Genomic DNA, 23,852 nt, shown 5'->3' on the forward strand with positions numbered 1-23,852 from the left:
AGACACAGAGAGAAGTCAAATTTTGTCTTCAGGAAGAGGAAGGAGGGACCATAAATCAGGACTTGAAGCCTGCTGGAGGCATACAAGCTTGGAAACTATAGTGTCTAGCACGAGAACTCTCAGACGAAGGAGAGGTGTTAGAAAAAAGAACACATTCCCAGAAAGGAGAGGGAAAGCTGTCTAGAAATGAAAGCATAATTCTGCCCAGACATACCCACAGTCCTGGTTACTCTTCAGGATGATGGGGAGCCCTGAAGACCCGGTAGTGTTTTGCTCAATGAGTTTGGCATCTTGATTCCTCAGTCTCACCCACCATCCCTCATATCATGCCCTGCAGAAACCAAAAGGTAGGGAACACCTACGGAGACTGCTGAACTGGGAGGAGTTTGATGAAGTGAGAGACTCCCGCCAAAGCATTCTGCTGGATACCCTCTACGAAAGCATCATCTTTGCTGTAGGCAAAGGCTTCCCTTGGGTGGAAGTGACCAAGGTGGTCAAGTTCACAGAAGAGCTGCTCAAGGAAACCAAAGGTATGGGACATGTGGAGCAGGAGTCAGCGAGGCTTTCTGGGGAATAAGGGTCAAAGCCCCCACCACCACCACCACCAAGGTCCATAGTCTCAGGAACTCTCTGAGGAACAGGAAGCCTCTTCCTTTCTTCCTCCGACATTTAGTATCCTCACATGCTTATAGATAATATTCCTATCTAGGTTTCTGGAAAGCGAAGCAAACTGAATGTCCTTCCTGGGTCTTTTTACTCCATCTCTCTGGCTGAAAATTTTGTACTACTCCAAGCTGTTCACATAACAGTCAGGGTGTTTGTCTCTTGGTCAGTCATTTACACTTTGGTGTGACTCTCATCATCAGATCAATACCACTGGGGCAGCTGGCTGAGAGTAGGCTCAGAGTAGAGTCAGGTTTTATTTTGGGGTAGGGAGTAGGGGCCATGATTCATACCTTTTGTTTGGTTTCATTTTGTTTTTACTTACATAAACATGTGACTCCTCTGTTTAAAACCCTTCACTGATTCCCCCATTGCATTCATGAAAGACAGCAAATTGTTTCATATATCAGGTTTTGGTCTGCTGAATGTCTTGGAAAAATCCTTTACAGGCATTAGCTTGCTGGCAGGGATGGGGTAAAAGCAGTCAAGTGAGTTTAAAGACGGAGCATCTCTCCCACCCCTGCCCTGCCTTCATGAGAAGAGCCATCTCCTCCTGGGACTCTACTGCACAAGGGATGTGATCACACCCATCTATCTCTTGGGCTGTGAGCAGCAGATTCATTCGTTAAGCAAATATCTGGAACAGCCCCTCTTGGGTCACCATCATTTTAACACTCAGCCAAGAGTCACTAATAAGTGCTAAAACCAGTGGCTGAATGCTTGATGAGAAATGGGATATTTACATATTTCCTCCTCACAACATTCTTGCTGATTATAAAGGGGAAAAAGAATACTTCTATGTGAGGGAGCCTGGCAGACATCTCCTTCATCAAATGATCCAGTCAACATCATCAGTAAAAGTACACATTGTGAATCATGTTCCACCTGGTAGAATGCAAAAGGAAAACCTAGCATCCTTCAGTGATGGTTCTAGGAAGGATTCAAAACATGATCTAATCACAAGAAAACATTGAATTAGTGGCACTGAACAAAGTCCCTCTCCTGCGAGCTTCAAAAATATTAAGGTCCTGAGAGTCAAGGTAAGACAGAGGAGCTGTTTTAAACTGAAAGACACCGAGATGTGGCCACTAAATTGACACGTGGCCTCAGTTTGGGTCTTTACATCAGAGTAAAAAGGATGTAAAAAGGGGACAACGGGGAAGATGCAAATGAGGTCTGGAGATTAAGCAATAGTGGTGTGTCAAGGGAGACCTCCTGATTCTGATGAGTGTGGTTATGAATGCCCTGTGTTAGGTAACGTACATGAAAGAAATCTGATGATGGGGCATTTTGTGGGCTGCTTACTCTTTAAGTAGCTTGGGAAAAATTTCTTTGTACTACGTTTTTCCAGTTTTATTGAGATATAATTGACATATACCATCGTATAAGTTTAAGGTGTGTGGCATAATGATGTGACATATGAACTTATTGCAAAATGATTACCAAAGTAAGGTGAGTTAATATCCATCACCTCACATAGTGACAATTTTTTTTCTTGTGCAAATGTTCAAGATCTACTCTCTTAACACCTTTCAAATATACAACAGAATTGTGTTAACTACAGTCACCATGCTGTACATTAATTCCCAGGGCTTAATTATCTTATAATTGGAAGTGTGTACTATTTGAACACCTTCATCCTTTTTGCCCACCCACCTCTGGCAACCATCAGTCTGTTTCATTCCGCTTGTGAGATCATACAGTATTTGTCTTGATACTCTTTCGGTTTATCCACAGTGTTGCGCAAGGTAGAGTTTCTTTCTTTTTTATAGCTGAGTAATGTTTTTATGGCTGAAAAATATCATATTTTCTTTTTTTGGTGCAAAATGTTGGTTTATTAAAGCATAGGGACAGGACCCATGGGCAGGAAGAGCTGCTGCCAAAATATCATATTTTCTTTATCCATTCATCCATTGATGGACTGTAGTTTGTTTACATGTCTTGGCTGTTGTGAATAATGCCGGCGGGAACATGCAGGTACTGATATCAATTCAAGATAGCAATTTTTTTAAGGACTTTATTTATTTTTTTATTTGACAAAGAGAGACAGTGAGAGCAGGAACACAAGCAGGGGGAGTGGGAGAAGGAGAAGGAGAAGCAGGCTTCCCGCTGAGCAGGGAGCCCAGTGTGGGGCTCAGTCCCAGGACCTTGGGATCATGACAGGATCCAAAGGCAGACACTTAACGACTGAGCCACTCAGGCGCCCGCCCCCAAGATAGCAATATCACTTCCTTTGCATATATGCCCAGAAGTGGAATTGCTGGTTCATATGGCAGTTCTACTTTTAATTTTTTGAAGAACCTCCACACTGTTTTCCACAGTAGCTGCACCAGTTTTCATTCCCACCAACAGTGCATGAGGGTTCCCTTTTCTCCACATCCTCACCAACTTTATTTCTTGTCTTTTTGATACTGGCATTCTAACATGTGTAAGGAGTTATCTCATTGTGGTTTTGATTTGCATTTCTCTGGTGATGAGTGATATAGAAGTTGTTTTCATGGACCTATTGGGCATTTGAATATCTTCTCTGGGAAAATGCCTATTTAGGTCCATTGTCCATTTTTATTAGATTATATGGGGTTTTGCTATTGAGTTGTAGGAGTTCACTGTATTAACACCTATCAGATATGTGTTCTGCAAATACTTTCTCTTATTTCATAAGATGCCTTTTCATTTTCTTGATAATAGATGCTCCCTGGTGGTCTAGTGGTTAGGATTCGGCGCTCTCATTTTCTTGGTAATTGCTTTCGCTGTGCAGAAGCTTTCTACTCTGATGTAGACCCACTTGTTTATTTTTGCTTTTGTTGCTTATACTTTAGGTGTTATATCCAAAAAAATAAAAAAATCATGGTCATGACCCATGTCAAGGAGGTTTCTCCTGTTTACTTGCAGAAGCTTTGTGGCTTCAGTTATGCTTTTTTTTAGTAGACTATTTCTTAGCACAGCTTTGGGCTCACAGCAAAATAGAGCAGAAAGTATAGAGATTTCCCACAGAAACCCTGTCCCACATATGCACAGCCTCCCCCACTATCAATGTACCCCATCGGAGTGGAACATTTATTACAACTGATAAATCTACCTTGACACATCATTATCACCCAAAGTTCGTAGTTTATATTAGGGTTCATTCTTGGTTTTGTGCATTCTATGGATTTCAGTTAATGTATAATGACACGTATTCACCATGAAAGTATCACATAAAATAATTTCGCTGCCCTAGAAATCTTCTGCAGTCCATCTATTAATTCCTCCTTCTCTGCCAATCCCTGGCAACCATAGTTTTTTACCATCTCCATACTCTTGCCTTTTCCAGAATGTCATATAGTTAAAAGTCATAGTCTTTTCATATTGCCTTCTTTCACTTAGTAATATACATTTATGTATCCTTCATGTCTTTACATGGTTTGATAGCTCATTTCTTCTTAGGATTGAGTAATATTCCATTGTCTGGATGCACCCAGGTTTATGCATCCATTCAGTCTACTGAAGGACTTCTTGGTTGCTCATGGATTTTGACAATTTAGAGCTGCAATAAATACCTGTGTGTAGGTTTTTATGTGGACATAAGTTTTCAACTTCTTTGGGTAAATAACAAGAAATGAGACTGCTTGATTGTAAGGTAGGAATGTTTTTAGTGTTGCTGGAGACTGCCAAACTGTCTTCCAGAGTAGCTATGCCATTTTGCATTCCCACCAGCAATGAATGAAAGTTCCTACTGCCCCACATCCTCACCAGTATTTGGTAGTGTCCATTTTCTCAACTTCGGCCATTCTAATAACTGTGTAGTGGTATCTTGCATTTTCCTGAAGACATATAATAAAGATCACCTTTTCATATGCTCGTTTGCCAAATAGATAGACAGATCTATATATCTATACATCTATATGTATATCTCTCTATATATAGATATATAGATATAACTTCTTTGACAAAGTGTCTATTAAGTTTTTTACCCATTTTTCAAGCAGGGTGTTTTCTTTTTGTTGAATTTCTAAAGTTCTTGGTCTGTGTTAGATAACAGTCCTTGATCAGGTATGTCTTTTGCAAATATTTTCTCCCAGCCTGTGGCCTTGTCTTATTGTTCTTGACAATGTCTTTTGCAGAAAATTTCAATTTTAAAGAAGTCCAAATTACCAGCTCTTCTTTCATAGACTACGTCTTTGTGTTGTATCTATAAAAGTCATCACCAAACCCAAGATCATCTACGTTTTTTATATATGTTATCTTCTAGAGATTTAATAGTACTATATTTTAGATTTAGACCTATGATCCATTTTGAGTTAATTATTGGAAAAGGTATGAGATCTGTATCTAGATTCCATTTTTATACATGTGGATGTCCATTTGTTCCAGCACTATTTGTTGAAAAGATTATCTTGGCTCCATCGTATTGCCTTTGCTCCTCTGTTAAATATCAGACACATATATTTGTGTGGGTCTGTTTCTGGGCTCTCTCTTGTGTCTGCCCTGTTCGTCTATTTGTCTATTCTTTTGCCGATACCATACTGCCTTGATTATATACTCTTCTTGAAACTTTGCTGTATTTCTTTATTTTGAATTTTTTTTCAGTATAATATTTTTTAAAAGATTTTATTTATTTATTTGACAGAGAAAGATATATCACAAGTAGGCAAAGAGGCAGGCAGAGAGAGAGGGGGGGAAGCAGGCTCTCTGCCAAGCAGAGAGCCCAATGCGGGGCTCGATCCCAGGACCCTGAGATCATGACCTGAGCCGAAGGTAGAGGCTTTAACCCACTGAGCCACCCAGGTGCCCCTCAGTATAATATTTTTTTAACATGTGGCCTATTTGAGGTCCTCTGCTGGACTTCTGTCCAAGACCTCCAACCACTGCTAAGCAAATAGGACACACGATGCCCTGTCCCTCATACATGATATCCCCATCCCTTACGTGCCCAGAGTTCACCCACCAGTCCCAGCAACAGTAACTCAATGTCCCTCCATAATCTTACCACTTTTCACTGGCTCCTTGTCCACCACTGTTTCTAACCCACCTCCATCTCTTGACCAACCCACAGCTTTCAAATCTTGTACTGCATCTTTTTACTAAACAGCATGGTGATTTTGTTCAGACACAAATAAAATGCCACCACTCCTCTGTTTCAAGCTATTTAGGGGCTGCCACTGAATCACACATCTTATATGAACGTGGATTAGACTCTTTTTATTTCTTAAACTGCTCATGTACCCTTCCTTCCCTTCTCTCCTCCAAACCAGTGAGCCCGGTCTGAAGGCTTAAGCCAGGCATGGCACTGCTTCTGGGCTGACTTAAGAGATAACTGTATCCCATCCAACCCCCCACTCAGCCCTCATCACTGCAGCCTTCCTGGCATCCCTCTTGGTCCTGTTCCCTGCTGCTCACAGCAATGCACAGGTATCAGAGTTCAAGCCTGTCGGCTGAGCTCTGTAGTGGCTCATGGCCAGAACAAACACTGACGAGCAGGAAGAAGAATGTCAGCCCCAAGCAGGTGGGAACTCGGGCTCTTTCAAGTTTCCATCAGAGACTTCCACAAGCTGAGTCTGTGAAAGGCAGTCAATGATGATGCAAACCAAACTTCAGACTTGGGAGATTAGCTCATACTGGTGCTTTCAGCATTTCTGGTTATCGCATAACTTGACAGCACAGCCTAGCTATGCCTTGTGGATTTCTAAAACCGTGCAGTTGGAAGGACATTTGGTGATCCGGGAACTTCATTCCCTCTACTGCAGGGAGCCCCTTCAACCAGCCAAAAAGGTTCTTCAAGCCTCTGCTGATACCCTCCAAGCTATAGGGTGCTCCCTCCTTTTGAAACAATTTATTCCGTTGTACAAACACTCCTCTTATTTGGAAGTTCCTGTTTATATCTAGCTATACCTGTCTTCTGCACCTTTTACTCAAATGATCAAAGTTTGTCCTTTAGAACCAGAATGCAGGACCTGCAGATATTTCATTTGCTTTATAAAATGTGACTATCATGTCTTTACATTTAGACTAGAAATCCCCAGTCACTTTTGTCTTTCTTAATATATAAATCATTTCCATAGACCCTATCCCCCTAACCCCTCACCCCTGCCATCTTCTTTCCTGCCTTTCCGGGGCGTAATTGTGATTGCCAATATTGTTCTTAAAATATATCATCCAAATCCAAACACAAAACAGCCTGCAATTTGATCAGTGAAGTGATTAGGGATTTTATGGCCTCCTCTGTCCTGGTAATGATGCTCCTGTTTATATAGCCTATGGGTAAGTTTACTTAATCAACATCAAAGTCACATTGATTTATATTGGGCAGGCAGTCCCACATGGGAACCATTTTTCCCATCCTGCCCTTGTGCAATGGCAATTTTGATTATTCATGCCAGACTTCACAATTATTCCCGCTGATTCCATCTTGTCAGTGTTGGCCATCTTTCCTTCCTCCTGACATCTTCTAAATCTTGATCCTGGGCTCTCCAGCTTATGAGTTCTTCCTCTTACCTCTAAATCATCCCCAAATTTGAGAAACATGGTTGGTACAAACACAGAATAGGAACAAGCTCTTGGGTAGGCCCCTCATGCCTGAAATTTGACTCACTGAAAACAGAATCCATCCGAAGGCTCAGCACCCAAAGGGAACATTCCAATCTTAAGTCAGTCCCTTACTGGATATATGGTCCTTGGCAAGGCACATCACCTCCAAGCCTCTGGTTACACATCTGGAAAATGGGAAAAGCAAGAATACCCACTTTCTGGGATTGTTTTAAGGATTAAATGAGATTATATACATAAAGCTCATAATGTGAATTTGGTGCCTAGTAAGGACTCAGTGAGAGCTAGCCGTTATTCTTAGGAGGGGACCATAGGGACAAAGGCAGAAGACTTGAGAGAATGATGTGATTCAGAGATGGCATGATCAGAAGTGGCTGCATGCACTTGGATGCAGCAGCCAGGACAGATCAGCCTCCACAGGTTCAGAAGCAGCATCAGCTTCCTCCCGAGGGCAACAGAGATCATCTGAGGCCCTTTCTCCTCAGACGCCAGCACTAACACAGCTGACCCTGCATCACAGGGAATAGGGCAGGACAATGGGCTGAGAGCAAAGGGGCTGGCACTTCAGCCAGAAGCAGTCCAAGGAGGTGAAGGAAACTGGCAGACTTGTTTGGTAAGTGGGGAAGCGAGAAAGAGGCAGGCAAGCTCAAACAATGAGTCTGTTACCTGGGTTCCCAGCTCCGCTCCCAGGTAACAGACTCATTGTTTGAGCTGACTCTTGAGAGTAATACCACATGCTGGCTGTGATTTGCAGGGAGTGACAGTGGGTTGTGGTGGGAGCACCCATGGATATGGAGCCACTCTAGAACCAGGCGTCCTGGGCTAGGTCCTGCTCACCTTGGGTCTGCCATGGTGCCATTCAGGATGATGCCTGTTGCTCCTGAGGATGGTCAGGCTGGCCCAGATGATCTCCATGCCATACCCACACTGCTTCTCAGAAATCCAGTACAGGGACACTTTCAAGAGCATGAACAAGTTCATTAGTTCTCTCGAGATAGGGGATGGAATTTCAGCTGAAGCTTCCTTCTTCCATGGGATTGTCCTCCTCACTTTATAGTCAACACCAGTCTCAAGCTGGACTGGTCCTCAACATTCCTGGTGCCCTGGTTCAAGTCCTGGTTCTGCCATTTCCTTGCTGTGTGACCCTGTGAGGATCCCTTAACCTCTCTCTGCTTCAGATGACTGTAAGGACAAGAGGAGGATAGGAATCTCACCAACTTCATGGGATCATTGCAAGAATTAGATGAGTTCATTTATGTAAAGCACTTGGAAGAGTGACTGGTACAAAGAAGCCCTGTGAATGTGCAGTTGGTTAGCCATTATTATTATAATACCCATTCCTCGGGGATTTCAGGCACTCCCATGGGTCTGTTGTCCATCCAGAAGTGTAGGTCTTATCACTGCAGCAGGAAGCAACCCTACAGCATTGTTCATTGAACGTACCTGGTTTGCTCCTCTAGGCTTTGTTTCCAAAATCCCTGTCTTTGCTTCCTTAGCTCTGTTCCCACTCAACCCAATTCCCGACCCGACCTTAATCTGTTCTTTCTCTACCGCCTGGTATTGTTTGAGCCAAGCTACCCAGGTCTAGACCACATTCTCTAAGGAGTTGGTCCATGTACCCTTTGCTCCTTCCTGTGCTTACCAGCTCTGGGTAGATTCCCCTCCTAATCCAGGATACAATGCCAGTGGGGGCCAACTAAGCCAGTGTCCAGGTGGACAAATGGGCATACGACATCAGGCCCATCTGCTGGAGGGTGTTTCCAAATGTTCTCTCTGTTCAACCTGCCCCTGCCAAGGTCCTGTGCACCACCTCTGAGATGCCCCTTGTGCTGATCTTAGAGCCCAGGGCCTCTCACACTCCCCCACCCTATTCCATCCCCTCACCCTCCAGGTCCCCAGACTTTGCCACCCAGAGCCAGTCTTGGACCCTCCCACATCAGGCCCAAGTTTGGCCCCCTCTCTCCATGGCCATGGCCACACCTTCCCAAGGTCCTCAACACTTCATAACTGGATTTCTGCATTTGTATCCTCTCTGGGCACGCACATGCATACAATCATCCCCGCCACTGCCACCAGCAGTGGCTGCCTCATTCTTCTCAAACCCTGTGTCCATGGAGGTATCCTCCTTCCTTATCTATTCAGATCTAAACTCTTCCCTTAAAGAGCCATGGTTAGACAGCAAGAAAGGCTAGACCCTGAGGAGGTTGGATCTTCTGGAGACGGGTCTATACCCACTTCACTTTTCTCCCTCTATCTGTGCCCCCATGCCAAATGCAGCATATGGCACACAGTAGGTGCTACATGAAAAAAATTAATATTAATTTTTAATTAATTAATTAATTTTTAAATTGGTACCCCTGGAGATGATATTTCCTATAGGCAGAGAGGAGGTTAGGGTACTTGACTTGTCCAGGGTGACTGCCTTGAGTGTTGCTTGTCCAGGTGATGTCAGGGGGATTAGCTCTAAATTCTGCAGTCAGAAGATTTGGGTTGAAATTCCACCTCCACCACTTATTACTGGAAATAATTATTGAAAAGGTTACTGTACCTGTCTGTACCTTCATTTCCTCGGCTCTAAAATGAGGGTCATAACAGTTCGAACTCCTAGTGTAGTTGGGAGGATTAAATGAGACAGAGCCTGCTAAATGTATAGCACAGTGACAGGCACATAGTAAATGCTCAATAAATGTTAACTCCCATGTGCCCATGACACACAGATGGGAGATGAGATGAACAGAAGGTGCTGGCTGTCTAGGATGAGAAGCTGCTGCTTGACATCCCTCAGAGGGCTTACTGTCTGCGAAATTTCTTGTCTTCCCCTCACCTTGCAAGCAGGACTGCAGATGTATTCCAATCACAGGCCAGCAGAATGGTGATCCAGACAACCTAAAGCCCAGTGCCTAATGGAGCCACCCCATATCCATGACCTGCCCTTGGGCACGTGTGTGAAGAAGTGCCACTGCCCAAAAGCATAAGGTGGAAGGCATCTGTTCACTACCCTTGTTAGGGGATCCAGGCAGCAAGGGGCAGGAAGAGCTGTCAAGACAGCAGGTCAGGTCCCCAAAGAGTTGTAGTGCTTCCCATCTCACATCCCACCCTGCCCCTGCTCAGGGATCCACATCCCACCCATCACAGGTGGAGAGGTGCAGGATTCAGACCTGGCTGGCCAGCTCACATGCAAGCTTTTGTTTCGACTAATGTCCACAGGAGACTGTCACTCTTCTCAGAAGGGAACATCTCCAGGGATTTCTTGCTGTTGTTGTTGTTGTTGTTTATCTGAGGCTAAGGATGGTTGAATTCTGTTTGCATACTAGATAACAAATCTGGCTGATAGTATTTAAGGAAGCTCATGTTTGTACAACAGTGATTCAAAGCTTTGACAGGACAGCTGCCAGCCCGGCTTAACTCCTGGCCCATCCGGGCCTTGCTACCAGGAGGGAAAGAGCTTCCCTTTATTCAAAAGCACAAGCTGATTCTGTCCTGGCAAATGTCTCACCAGGATGATCCAGTCTCAACCCCAGGCCAAAAGAGAGAGTCCTGTCGACCTCACCTCCACTGCCAGCCTACAGAAAGCCTTTGGAAGATCCCATCCTGCTGTCTCCATGGGCCTGGAGGGAAGTCACCGGGCCCAGCACAGAGAAACAACAAGCTGCTGCTCTGTCTTAATGGGAAGAAATCGCAGGAAGTGGGCATAATTTGCACACCCTGTTGAGTCTCTGGGAAAGGAGAAGAGACAGGTGTTGGGGCATATGGAAACCCTTGAGGTGTCCAACTTTGCATCTGGGAGTGGCAGAGATTTGGGGTACCCTGAAGGCCCATACATCCTATCTTTGACTGACGCATTGCAGCAGGTGAGGGGTGAGGGGAACATCCTATCTTGCTTCAGACTTCACCCTCTGATGCTTTCCCTACACATCTGGGCTAGAAGAACCTCTTTCCTTCTGGTTTGGCCCCATTTCCTGGGGCTTTGAGGAAGTGAGCCTTGATGATCAGTTGGTGGAGGCATGAGATAGGCAGGGGAGTGCTCAGTCAGTCATAGCCCACATTGGTAGTTCCATCCATGGCCACTCCTGATTCTCCAGGAAATGTCATCTTGGCATACATAGGATTGAAGGCAGCCCTACCATCTGTCTCCAGAAACCTGGGCTAGCAGGAGGCATTACTTCCCCACGGTAACCTATGCAAGTACTTCCTACCAGAACACTCATGGCCTTGCCCCAGGTCTACACCAGCAGCCCTCTGAGTACCCCACCCCATGTCAGGGATCCTCCAGTGATTCAGGACTAGCACAAGCTGAGAAAAAATGCACTTTCAGTCTTCTTGTAAAGTAGCTTGTCCAGCAGCCTTCTCCACGGTGGCCTGAATCCCATGTCTCTCCCATTAGACCCGGAGGAGGAGCCTTTGGTGACAACTTATTTGTTGCTGGAGAGTGGAAGCTTCCACAAAAGCCATTGATTGAAATCTTGAGAGAGCATTTCTTGGGACAAATGGGCAATTGCCCTTCCAGAGCTACCTCCGTGAGTCTGTCAGTCTGCTGGGGCTGTCATAACAAAGTACCACAGACTGGGCAGTTTCAACAACAGACATTTATTGCCTCCCAATTCTGGAGGCAGGAAGTCAAGATTGAGGTATCAGCAGGGTTGGTTTCTTCTGAGGCCTCTCTGAGGCCTCTCTCCTTGGCTTTTAGATGGCCACCTTCTCCCTGTGCATATCACATGACCTTTCCTGTGTGTGTGTGTGTGTGTGTGTGTGTGTCCTAATGTCCTATTTTCACAAGGATACCAGTCATATTGAATTAGAGCTATCCACATGATCTCATTTAACCTGAATTATCTCTTTCAAAGATTCTATTTCCAAGTACAATCCCATCTAGAGGCACAAGGGGTAGGATTTAACATATGAATTACGGGGGACACGCTGTTAATTCAGCCCATACACTAAGGTCACAGCTCTCTAGGTGAGACTGTTAGGCCAGAAATCAAGACTGTGCCATAGAATCCTCCCCCAGCCTTCCCTGAGGGACATACGCCCTGCAGAGGGAAGAACAGTGAGGACTCTATGATCCTGGCATTTTCCCATGTAACATCTATAAGCCTCACTGTGATCTTGCATCACAGACATCATTTTAATGATGAGGAACTGAGGCCCGAAGAGTTGAAATAACTTGGCCCAGATCACACCTCCAGTAGATGGAGTTGGGATTTGAATCCAGGTCCGTCTGACAGCAGAGCACATGTCCTGCCATGTGACCTTCCATCTTGACCGAAGGGATCTGTACATGGGCTACATGAGAGTCTAAGAAGCATGAAACCTGGGAGAGCACCCATGGTAAGTGGAATGAGACTGCTGGCATGCAGGAAGAGCTGAGCACCTGGAAGAACAAGGTGTGGAACACCTGGGGGTGGGGCTCCTAACTGGGTCACCTGGAGTTACAGCATGTGACTGGGATCCTGCCCCTCAGTAGGATGGCTCCAAAGTGGTGGGTGGTGCAGGCCCATCTGAGAAGAGGAGCTGTGTCCTTTGGCTAATGTGTTCTGGCCCATGTGTGCCACCTGTGTGTGGGCTGGTCGTACTGGTGCCCTCAAACCTGACCTCTGGCCCTTTGGAGTGACCTCATGCTCTACCTCTAATTTCCCATGTCCTTTCCTAGCTAGCTGGACATCAGCAGTGACAAGGTCCGGGGATGGAATAGCCTATTTTTGGTCTAGGTACAGTTCCATGTCCCTGAGACCATGGGATTACTTAGTCATTTTCAACTCAGGGATGATGACAACAAGGATGATGATGAAGATTCGAAGTCAGGATTCCCTTCACTAAACTTGAGACAGCTGCAGGGCTTGGCCTACAGCACCCTTAGATGTGGCTGTGGAAGACTGTCAGCTCAATCAAAAAGGAACCCAAGAGATCACCTGACTTAAGCCGCACCAACACCACCACACACACATTATTCAAGAATCCTCTCACCAGCCAAAAACCTCCTCACTCCTCAAGTCTAGACTGCTCCTTTAATAAAGCTCTTGCTTTTAGAATGTTCCTCCTGCTGCTGAATTGAAATGGGTTGCTTTGAGCCTTCTGCCTGAAGACTTCTGTTTGTCCTCCAAAGCCTCTTTCCTGAATCAGTCCAATCCACCCCTCACTCAGCCATTCTCCAGCAAACGTTGCCAGAGCACTGTGTGAGGGGATAGAGCCTTCCTTATGTGCTGATCTCTCCTCATAGATCATCCCTTTAATGTTCACAGCAACTGTAGATGGGTGGGTACTCTGTACCCATTTCAAAATGAGGCAACTGAAGTTCAGAGAGGTTAGGTAACTTACAAATTTTCACACAGTAAAGGGCAGAACCATCACTAACCTTGAGATCTTCTGGCCCCAGAGTCTGTTCTTCCTGCCAAAGTTCTTTAGCATTAAGCTTACAAACTTCTTATACAGACTCCTAACTATAAAAAACAAACTCATGGTTATCTGTAGGGAGGTAGGCGGGGTTTGGGTAAAATAGGTGACGGGGATTAAGGAGGGCACTTGTGATGAGCACCGAGCACTGGGTGATATATAGAAGTGTTGATTCAATATATTGCACACCTGAAACTAATATAACAATGTATGTTAACTAACTAGAATTTAAATAAAAACTTAAAAAAATAAAAAACTTCTTTTTTAATGAAAAAAAGTCAACTTCTTGAGGAATGGGGGTGAGGAACAGTGAGGGGGTACCTGTGCTAAGCAGATGAGGTTGGGGGACTACCTGTGGCAAAAAGAATTATTTCGGCAAAAGCCCATGACAATCTAAAATACATGGCTCTGTATTTGCCCTTTGATCCCAGGAGAGTGAACCATGAGAAAATAGTTACAGGGTCAACAAAGTCTTTCTAATCCCGCTGTTGGGGTAGGTTTTTTTCTGTAATGTGACTATTGGTTTATCTTAAAAACAAAAGCAAAGCACCTATTAGGCAGGAGAATAGTAGGGAGGTTCCTCAAACAATTAAACATAGTATTGCCATGTGACCTAGCAATGCCCTTTCTGGGTCTAACCCCGCCCCCCAACTCAAAGAACTAAAAACAGGGACTTGAACAGATATGTGTCCTCCCATGTTCATGGCAGCTTTGTTCACAAAGGCCAAAAGGCAGAAGCAACCCATCCATAGGGATTTACATGTCCGTCAGCATGTGAATGGATAAACAAAATGGAATGCATACATAAAATGAAATGTCACTTGGCCTGACAAAGGGAGGAAATTCTAGATAACTTTTTTTTTTAAGATTTTATTTATTTATTTGACAGAGATCACAAGTAGGCTGAGAGGCAGGCACAGAGAGAGGAGGAAGCAGGCTCCCTGCTGAGCAGAGAGCCTGATGCAGGGCTCCATGCGGGGCTCGATCCCAGGACCCTGGGATCATGACCTGAGCTGAAGGCAGAGGCTTTAACCCACTGAGCCACCCATAATGTCCTCAAAAGTTATCTAGAATAACTTTTGAGGACATTATGCTAAGTGACATAAGCCAGCTACAAAAGGCCATATCCTGTAGGATTGTATTTGTGTGAGGTATCTTGAGTAGTCAGATTCATGGAGGCAGAAAGGAGTCTCGGTTTCCCATCTCTAGCATGAGAGGACTAGACTAGTTCAATAGCTGTCAAAATGTGCTCCTTGGTCTGAGAGACCATTTGCCTCAAATAAATTTGAGCAATATTGTCTACACTCTACGATTTTTGGCCATTCGCTGAGCCCACCAGCGAATTAAGGGCTCCATTTAATTTCTTTTGGTCCAACATATCTTCAAGGTCTCTGGCTGCAGAGTGTACATTTCTATGTAATACAGATTGCAGAACATCCTTTGGAAAACCATGACAGAGAGGATTGGGGGCTCCTTCCAGTGTCCACCTCCAAGGGTCTACAGAGAAAGCCCATGACTGGTTGAAAGTGGGTGGTTGGGTCAGGCTGGGCTTTGAATTCTGACTTCCCCACCCCACCAGCTATGTGACCTTTAAGCAAATTTCTTTACTCCTTGAGCCTCAGTTTCTCTCATGGGTAAAGTGCCTACACTTGCCTCACAGAGCTGGGAGGGATTGGGTGGAGCCTGAGATGACCCAGGGCACATGGGGCCCAGTGGGAACTCCCTAAACAAGAGTCCTCTGCTCCCTCAAGGAAAGCATACCCTGTCTTCTGAGCTGTCACTGTCGTTGGCACCTTGATATAAATGAGTTTGGCAGAACCTTACCAGGAGCAGAGAGATGGGCAGGGGACAGCATTCAAGGATGCAGGATGGGGGTGGAGATGTGGGTCCTGTGCTTTTGTCTGCTTCCCACTGTCCCATGCCAGCCCTGTAGGTGCTCAAAAAGGTAAGCCATCCAGGCTGCAGCCTGACTTGGCTCCTCCCCTTTGAGCCAAGGCAGGGGCAAACAAACTGGTTTGTCAGGGGGCACTGATGGCACCTGGATCCTCCCCCTCACTCCCACCTCACTGTTCCCAACCCTTTGGGGACATGGCACATCTCCCTTGCTTTCACCCAGCCTCAAACTCCACATATGAGGGGCACTGGGAGGAGGACACCCACAGTGACTGGTCCAAGCCCAGTGGCTTTTTGCCCTGATTCTGGAGCATCTGGTGTTTTCACCCCACCCCCGCTCTTTCCCAGCTTATGGCTCTCCTCCACTCCTGTGCCTGCATCCCCATGCAGGTGCTGGCCTCCAGGGGTTTGGGGACCATCTTCAGGAAGTTCCCAGGAGCCAATGCAAATGAAGGCCCCTCCCTGTTATTGAAGAGCAACTTGCACGTACAGATCTGTCCCCCGGCAGCTAGAGGCTTCTCTCTGAGACTTAATCCTTGGCTTTCTGAGTCATCAGAACCTCCTCAACCTGCAGCAAATGGAGAATGGTCTCTGGGCCAAGAAAGTGTGTCTCCTGAGCCAGCTTGGGATGATCTTTGCTGAAAACCAGAGCTGGTCAAAAGAGTCTTGGGGCTGGAAGTTAAAATCCAGCCCAGGGACTCCTTCTCCTGTGATCATGGAGGAGGTCCATACTTGGGTTTTATGACCTTAAGGCTAAGGCCATAGTTATGCCCATAAGAGGGCACCTGCCAGGATGACAGGTAGCTGGGAGCACTTGCCAGCATTTGCTGAGGTCACGCAACATGACTGGACCTTCAGACCTCTTGGGTTTTTTTTAAAAAGAATTTATTTATTTATTTGAGAAAGAGGGAGGGAGGGAGAGAGCATGAGCCAGCACAAGCAGAGGGAGCTGCAGAGGGAGAGGGAGAAGCAGGCTCCCCACTAGGCAGGGAGCCCAACAGAGGCGGGGCTTGATCCGGGGACCCTGGGATCATAATCTGAGCTGAAGGGAGAGTCTTAACCTACTGAGCCACCCAGGTACCCTGGCCCTCAGACTTCTTGATTCAAACCTGGGCTCTGTGCCGGGAGCTGAATAAAGAAGACCAGGGGCCAGCCTTGACAAACCAGGCAGTTGTGGGCAACCACACGTCTGGAAGATGCAAGTGATCCCAGCCCCACGTACTCCAGACCAGGCTGGAGGAGAGAAAGGGCACTTGCCAGGATGTTCATTTGGCTCCGTGGAGCTCAGAGAAGATGCAATGACTTAACCTCGTGAATTTCAATCGCCGCTACACCAATCTGGAGTCCGGCTTTGATAACCAGAAACCAATGACCTCACCCTGGTCCCCCAGCCTCTGAGATTCCTTTACTGATCGTGCCTGCCATCCTCTGCACATAACCACCATGCTTCTGAAATGCCCAGCTGACCTCTCCCTTCCCTTCTTCAGACCTCTGAGTGGCTCTGCAGCTCTCAGCCACAGTTCATTTCCTTTCAGAAATGTGATGGTTCTTTCTTTGCACACACTCCCCTGGGGTGGGGGGATGCATGTGAAATTCTGGATGCAGTTTTAGAAGTGCTAGTTAGCCTTGTGGCCCATCCTTGGGGTCCACAAATTCTGGTTGAGGAGCCCAGCTTCTGTTTTGAAGTCCAGCTTTTTCATGTGACATACACAAGCTTGGCCTTTGCAAACTGAAGACACAAAGCCCTTCTGTTCCCCCAGGCAAGTCCCCCAGACTCCAGCTTTTCCTCCCAGAAACTCTGAGCCATGTGGATCATGCACATGCCCACACTGTACCCTACTTGCATCCAGCCTTTATCCCTGTGGTCCCTTCTCCAGGAATGCTCTTCCCCACCATCTCCTGCCAACCTCCCCATTCTTCCACTCTGGGCTCCCAGTATCCTTTTTGTAGGAATCCCTCCATGATTCCTGGCCCCCAGTATCCTGCATCAGGATGCCTTCCTCATGCAAGCACCCACCCCATCTCCTCATGTTTCCCCTTCCTCCTTGCCACACTGCAGGGCCTGGTTTTGCCTCCACCGGCGTACTTGCTTTGCATGTTTCTTTTAGAGGAGTCTTCAACTCTTGTCATGTCATTATGTAATGTACATGAGTACTATTTAAAAAAATGGATGGGACACCTGGGTGGCTCAGTGGGTTAAAGCCTCTGCCTTCGGCTCAGGTCATGGTCTCGGGGTCCTGAGATGGAGCCCCACATCAGGTTCTCTCTGCTCAGCGGGGAGCCTGCTTCCTCCTCTCTCTCTCTGCTTGCCTCCCTGCCTACTTGTGATCTCTGTCAAATAAATAAAAGTTTTTTTAAAATGGAGTCTTGTATATTCTGTATGATAGTCCATGCCCTCTCCAAAACCAAAAAAAAAAAAAAAAAATTAGAATGACAGGCCCACCGGATCCGAGCAGCACAAAGCTTATATCTATGCAGGAAGGGACCTAGTGGCCATGTGATAGGTGAGGGGACTGAGGTTCTGAAGACAGGTGCTATATGTAAAGGTCGCTTAGCAGAATGGGGCATCTGGGGGCTTTGGCTTTATCCTTTACCAGGTGAGAATTTCATGACTCCCTGCATGTCAATGTCTGAGTTTTTGGGCTCAATCTAGCTCATAACTGAGGAACAACCATTCCCAAGCTAGCCCTCTTGAGTCAGCACTTCCTTTTTTGAGATGTGTGTGTGTGTGTGTGTGTGTGTGTGTGTGGCTGGGGTTGGGGGGGGCAGGCAGTGTCTGTATTTTTGGAAAGCTCCAAGTGATTATGGAACACAGGGCTCCAACTGGTCCCGCGTCCCCCTCCCCACTGCAGACCTGGGACACAAGTTCAGGAATGAAGGGGTCCCCAAGATCATCTGCCTGGACAGATAGTTCTCAGCACAAGAGATGGTCCAAGGAACACATGGGCCATTGTTCCAGGGCCTGCTGGAGCTCTGTGACACAGGTGAGAGGCTCTGAGAATCAAAACAGAAAATGGAGGAAAAGGGCCTTGCACACTGCAGCACTCTAAAGCATTATCCATTTCCCTAGAAGCTGTTTTATTTATTTTCTGAATATTTTCCGTGGGAAATACCCCGAGCCTTATTGAGGTATAATTGACAAAAATATTTACAAATATTTACATGATTACCACAATCAGGCTAATTAGTTATTTCACACAGTTACCAATTTATTTGCAGTGAGAATATTTAAGATCTACTCTCTTGGCTAATTTCAAATATGCAAACAATATTGCTAGCTCTTGGCACTATCCCGTACAGAAGATCTCCAGAACTTATTCATCCTGCATAACTAGAACTTTATGCTCCTTGACCAACATCTCCCCCATTTTCCCCTCCCCTCAGTCCTTGGAAACCATCATTCTACTCTCTGCTTCTCTGAGTTTCACTTTTTTAGATTTCACATGTAAGTGGGATGTGGCATCATTTGTCTTTCTGCATCTTGCTTATTTCAATTAGCATAAGGTCCTCCAGGTCCCTCAATGTTGCTGGGAATGGCAGGATTTCCTTCTTTTTTAAGATTGAGTAATATTCTATGTATATAAATAGATATTCTTTATATATATTCTACATAGAGATATATTATATATATGATAGACATAGAATTCTCTCTATATATTCTATATCTATGTATCTCACAATGTCTTTAACCATTCACCCATCAACAGACACTTAGTGTCTTGGCTAATGTGAATAATGCTGCCATGAACAAGGAGTACAAATAGCTCTTCAAGTCCCTGATTTCATTTCCTTGGATATATATTCCGAAGTGGAGTCGCTGGATCATACTGAGGACGCATTTTAGACATTTTTCCTTAATGATCCACCCCTTTGAAATTTTAACATCATAAATATTCTGATTACATATTGCAGGTACATCTGCTTTATATATATATAAACCATATTCTTTCTATTTAATTTAGAGTTAAACTAATGAGTCACTGAACATTATATATATGAAAAACTAATGGGGAGTACTAAACCCTGGCTAATTGAATTTTAATTTAAAAATTAAAAAAAAATTTTAAAGGTGAATAAAATTTTTAAATTAAATTCAAATTTTTTAAAATATTTTATTTGTTTATTTGACAGACAGAGATCACAAGTAGGTGGAAAGGCAGGCAGAGAGAGAGGAGGAAGCAGGCTCCCTGCTGAGCAGAGAGCCCGATGAGGGGCTCGATCCCAGGACCCTGGGATCATGAACTGAGCTGAAGGCAGAGGCTTTAACCCACTGAGCCACCCAGGTGTCCCTAAATTCAAAATTTAAAAGGTATCAATAGGTGGGAGCACCTGGGTGGGTCAGTTGGTTAAGTGTCTGACTTTTGATTTTGACTCAGGTCATGATCTCATGGTTGGGTTTGAGCCCATTTCTGGCTCCATATTCAGCAGAGTCTGCTTGGGGATTTTCTCTTTCCCTTGCCATCTGTCCCTCTCTATCTCCCCACTCATGCTCTCTCTCTCTCTCTCTCTAATCATAAATAAATAAATAAATAGACCTTTTTAAAAATTTATAACCAATAAAACTTGGAACACTGAAACAAAAACTAATGAAGTATTTTATGGTGACTAACATAACTATAAAAATTTTTAAAATAAAAAATAAAAAGCTCTCAATATCTAAAGTAACATTACAACTGTACCTTCTAAGTAATCTTAATGTAATTTATTTATGTAAATTGTGATTATCAAATTACATGTTCAAAGAAGCAATTTATGTATATGCATAATAACAATGCTTCAAATCTTAAAATGTCATGCAAAAGTGTCATTTCCTTGACAAAAAATTTACAAAATTAATTGTTTTATTTATGTTCAATAAACTTAAAAACTTTGGGGGGTATTTTATTTTTTATTTTTTATTATGTTAGTCACCATACAGGGCATCATTCTTTTTTTTTATTATTTCTTATAAACATATAATGTGTTTTTATCCCCAGGGGTACAGGTCTGTTAATCACCAGGTTTACACACTTCACAGCACTCACCACAGCACATACCCTCCCCAATGTCCATAACCCCACTCCCCTTTCCCAACATCCCTCCCCCCAGCAACCCTGTTTGTTTTGTGAGATTAAGAGTCACTTATGGTTTGTCTCCCTCCCAATCCCATCTTGTTTCATTTATTCTTCTCCTATCCCCTTAACTCCCCATGTTGCATCTCCAGTTCCTCATATCAGGGAGATCATATGATAGTTGTCTTTCTCTGATTGACTTATTTCGCTAAGCATGATACCCTCTAGATCCATCCACATAGTCACAAATGGCAAGATTTCATTTCTTTTGATGGCTGCATAGTATTCCATTGTCTATATACACGACATCTTCTTTATCCATTCAACTGTTGATGGACATCTAGGTTCTTTCCATAGTTTGGCTATAGTAGACATTGCTGCTATAAACATTCGGGTGCCCCTTTGGATCACTACGTTTGTATCTTTAGGGTAAATACCCAGTAGTGCAATTGCTGGGTCATAGGGCAGTTCTATTTTCAACATTTTGAGGAACCTCCATGCTGTTTTCCAGAGTGGTTGCACCAGCTTGCATTCCCACCAATAGTACAGGAGGGTTCTCCTCTCTCCGCATCCTCGCCAGCATCTGTCATTTCCTGACTTGTTAATTTTAGCCATTCTGACTGGTGTAAGGTGGTATCTCATTGTGATTTTGATTTGTTTTTCCTTGATGCCGAGATGTGGAGCACTTTTTCATGTGTCTGTTGGCCATCTGGATGTCTTCTTTGCAGAAATGTCTGTTCATGTCTTCTGCCCATTTCTTGATTGGATTATTTGTTCTTTGGGTGTTGAGTTTGATAAGTTCTTTATAGATTTTGGACACTAGCCCTTTATCTGATATGTCATTTGCAAATATCTTCTCCCATTCTCTCAGTTGTCTTTTGGTTTTGTTAACTGTTTCCTTTGCTGTGCAAAAGCTTTTGATCTTGATGAAATCCCAATAGTTCATTTTTGCCCTTGCTTCCCTTGCCTTTGGCGATGTTCCTAGGAAGATGTTGCTGCAGCTGAGGTTGAAGAGGTTGCTGCCTGTGTTCTCTTCAAGAATTTTGATGGATTCCTTTCTCACATTGAGGTCCTTCATTCACTTTGAGTCTATTTTCATGTGTGGTGTAAGGAAATGGTCCAATTTCATTTTTCTGCATGTGGCTGTCCAATTTTCCCAACACCATTTATTGAAGAGTCTGTCTTTTTTCCATTGGATATTCTTTCCTGCTTTGTCGAAGATTAGTTGACCGTAGAGTTGAGGGTCTATTTCTGGGCTCTCTATTCTGTTCCATTCATCTATGTGTCTGTCTTTGTGCCAATACCATGCTGACTTGATGATGACAGCTTTGTAATAAAGCTTGAAGTCCAGAATTGTGATGCCACCATTTTGGCTTCCTTTTTCAATATTCCTTTGGCTATTCGAGGTCTTTTCTGGTTCCATATAAATTTTAGGATTATATGTTCCATTTCTTTGAAAAAAATGGATGGTATTTTGATAGAAATTGCATTAAATGTGTAGATTGCTTTAGGTAGCATAGACATTTTCACAATATTTGTTCTTCCAATCCAAGAGCATGGAACATTTTTCCATTTCTTTGTGTCTTCCTCAATTTCTTTCATGAGTACTTTATAGTTTTCCGAGTATAGATTCTTAGCCTCTTTGGTTAGGTTTATTCCTAGGTATCTTTTAGTTTTGGGTGCAATTGTAAATGGGATTGACTCCTTAATTTCTCTTTCTTCTGTCTTGTTGGAATAGAGAAATGCAACTGATTTCTGTGCATTGATTTTATATCCTGACACTTGACTGAATTCCTGTACAAGTTCTAGCAGTTTTGGAGTGGAGTCTTTTAGGTTTTCCACATAGAGTATCATATCATCTGCGAAGACTGATAGTTTGACTTCTTCTTTGCCGATTTGGATGCCTTTAATTTCCTTTTGTTGTCTGATTGCTGAGGCTAGGACTTCTAGTACTATGTTGAATAGCAGTGGTGATAATGGACATCCCTGCCGTGTTCCTGACCTTATCGGAAAAGCTTTCAGTTTTTCTCCATTGAGAATGATATTTCCAGTGGGTTTTTCATAGATGGCTTTGATAATATTGAGGTATGTGCCCTCTATCCCTGCACTTTGAAGAGTTTTGATCAGGAAGGGATGCTGTACTTTGTCAAATGCTTTTTCAGCATCTATTGAGAGTATCATATGTTTCTTGTTCTTTCTTTTATTAACGTGTTGTATCACATTGATTGATTTGCAGATGTTGAACCAACTTTGCAGCCCTGGAATAAATCCCACTTGGTCGTGATGAATAATCCTTTTAATGTACTGTCAAATCCTATTGGCTGGTATTTTGGTGAGAATTTTCGCATCTGTGTTCATCAAGGATATTGGTCTGTAGTTCTCTTTTTTGATGGGATCCTTGTCTGGTTTTGGGATCAAGGAGATGCTAACCTCATAAAATGAGTTTGGAAGTTTTCCTTCCATTTCTATTTTTTGGAACAAGAAATAGAATATTTTCAGGAGAATAGGAATTAGTCCTTCTTTAAATGTTTGGTAGAATTCCCCCGGGAAGCCGTCTGGCCCTGGGCTTTTGTTTGTTTGGAGATTTTGATGACTGTTTCAATCTCCTTACTGGTTATGGGTCTGTTCAGGCTTTCTATTTCTTCCTGGTTCAGTTGTGGTAGTTTATATGTCTCTAGGAATGCATCCATTTCTTCCAGATTGTCAAATTTGTTTGCATAGAGTTGCTCATAGTATGTTCTTATAATTGTTTGTATTTCTTTGGTGTTAGTTGTGATCTCTCCTCTTTCATTCATGATTTTATTTATTTGGGTCCTTTCTCTTTTCTTTTTGATAAGTCTGGCCAGGGGTTTATCAATCTTATTAATTCTTTCAAAGAACCAGCTCCTAGTTTTGTTGATTTGCTTTATTGTTTTTTTGGTTTCTATTTCATTGATTCTGCTCTGATCTTTATGATTTCTCTTCTCCTGCTGGGTTTAGAGTTTCTTTCTTGTTCTTTCTCCAGCTCCTTTAGGTGTAGGGTTAGGTTTTGTACTTGAGACCTCTCTTGTTTCTTGAGAAAGGCTTGTACCACTATATATTTTCCTCTCAGGACTGCCTTTACTGTGTCCCACAGATTTTGAACTGTTGTGTTTTCATCATCATTTGTTTCCATGAATTTTTTCAATTCTTCTTTAATTTCCTGGTTGACCCATTCATTCTTTAAAAGGATTCTGTTTAGTCTCTATGTATTTGGGTTCTTTCCAAACTTCCTCTTGTGGTTGAGTTCTAGCTTCAGAGAATTGTGGTCTGAAAATATGCAGAGAATGATCCCAATCTTTTGATACCAGT

At 43.9% G+C, this 23,852-nt stretch overlaps 1 protein-coding gene across 1 annotated transcript in view; it reads left to right on the forward strand.

Moving 5' to 3' along the window:
* The window catches only part of C11H8orf74 (chromosome 11 C8orf74 homolog), a 35,828-nt gene that overhangs the window by 1,203 nt on the left and 10,773 nt on the right, over positions 1-23,852 (forward strand). Inside the window, exon 2 of the mRNA XM_044268077.1 lies at positions 338-530. Within this exon, the coding sequence (XP_044124012.1) occupies positions 338-530 (193 nt within the window). The remainder of the gene's footprint in view (positions 1-337; positions 531-23,852) is intronic.

The sequence above is a fragment of the Neovison vison genome, chromosome 11, assembly GCF_020171115.1.
Source record: "Neovison vison isolate M4711 chromosome 11, ASM_NN_V1, whole genome shotgun sequence".
In the NCBI taxonomy this organism is placed as follows: Eukaryota; Metazoa; Chordata; class Mammalia; order Carnivora; family Mustelidae; genus Neogale; species Neogale vison.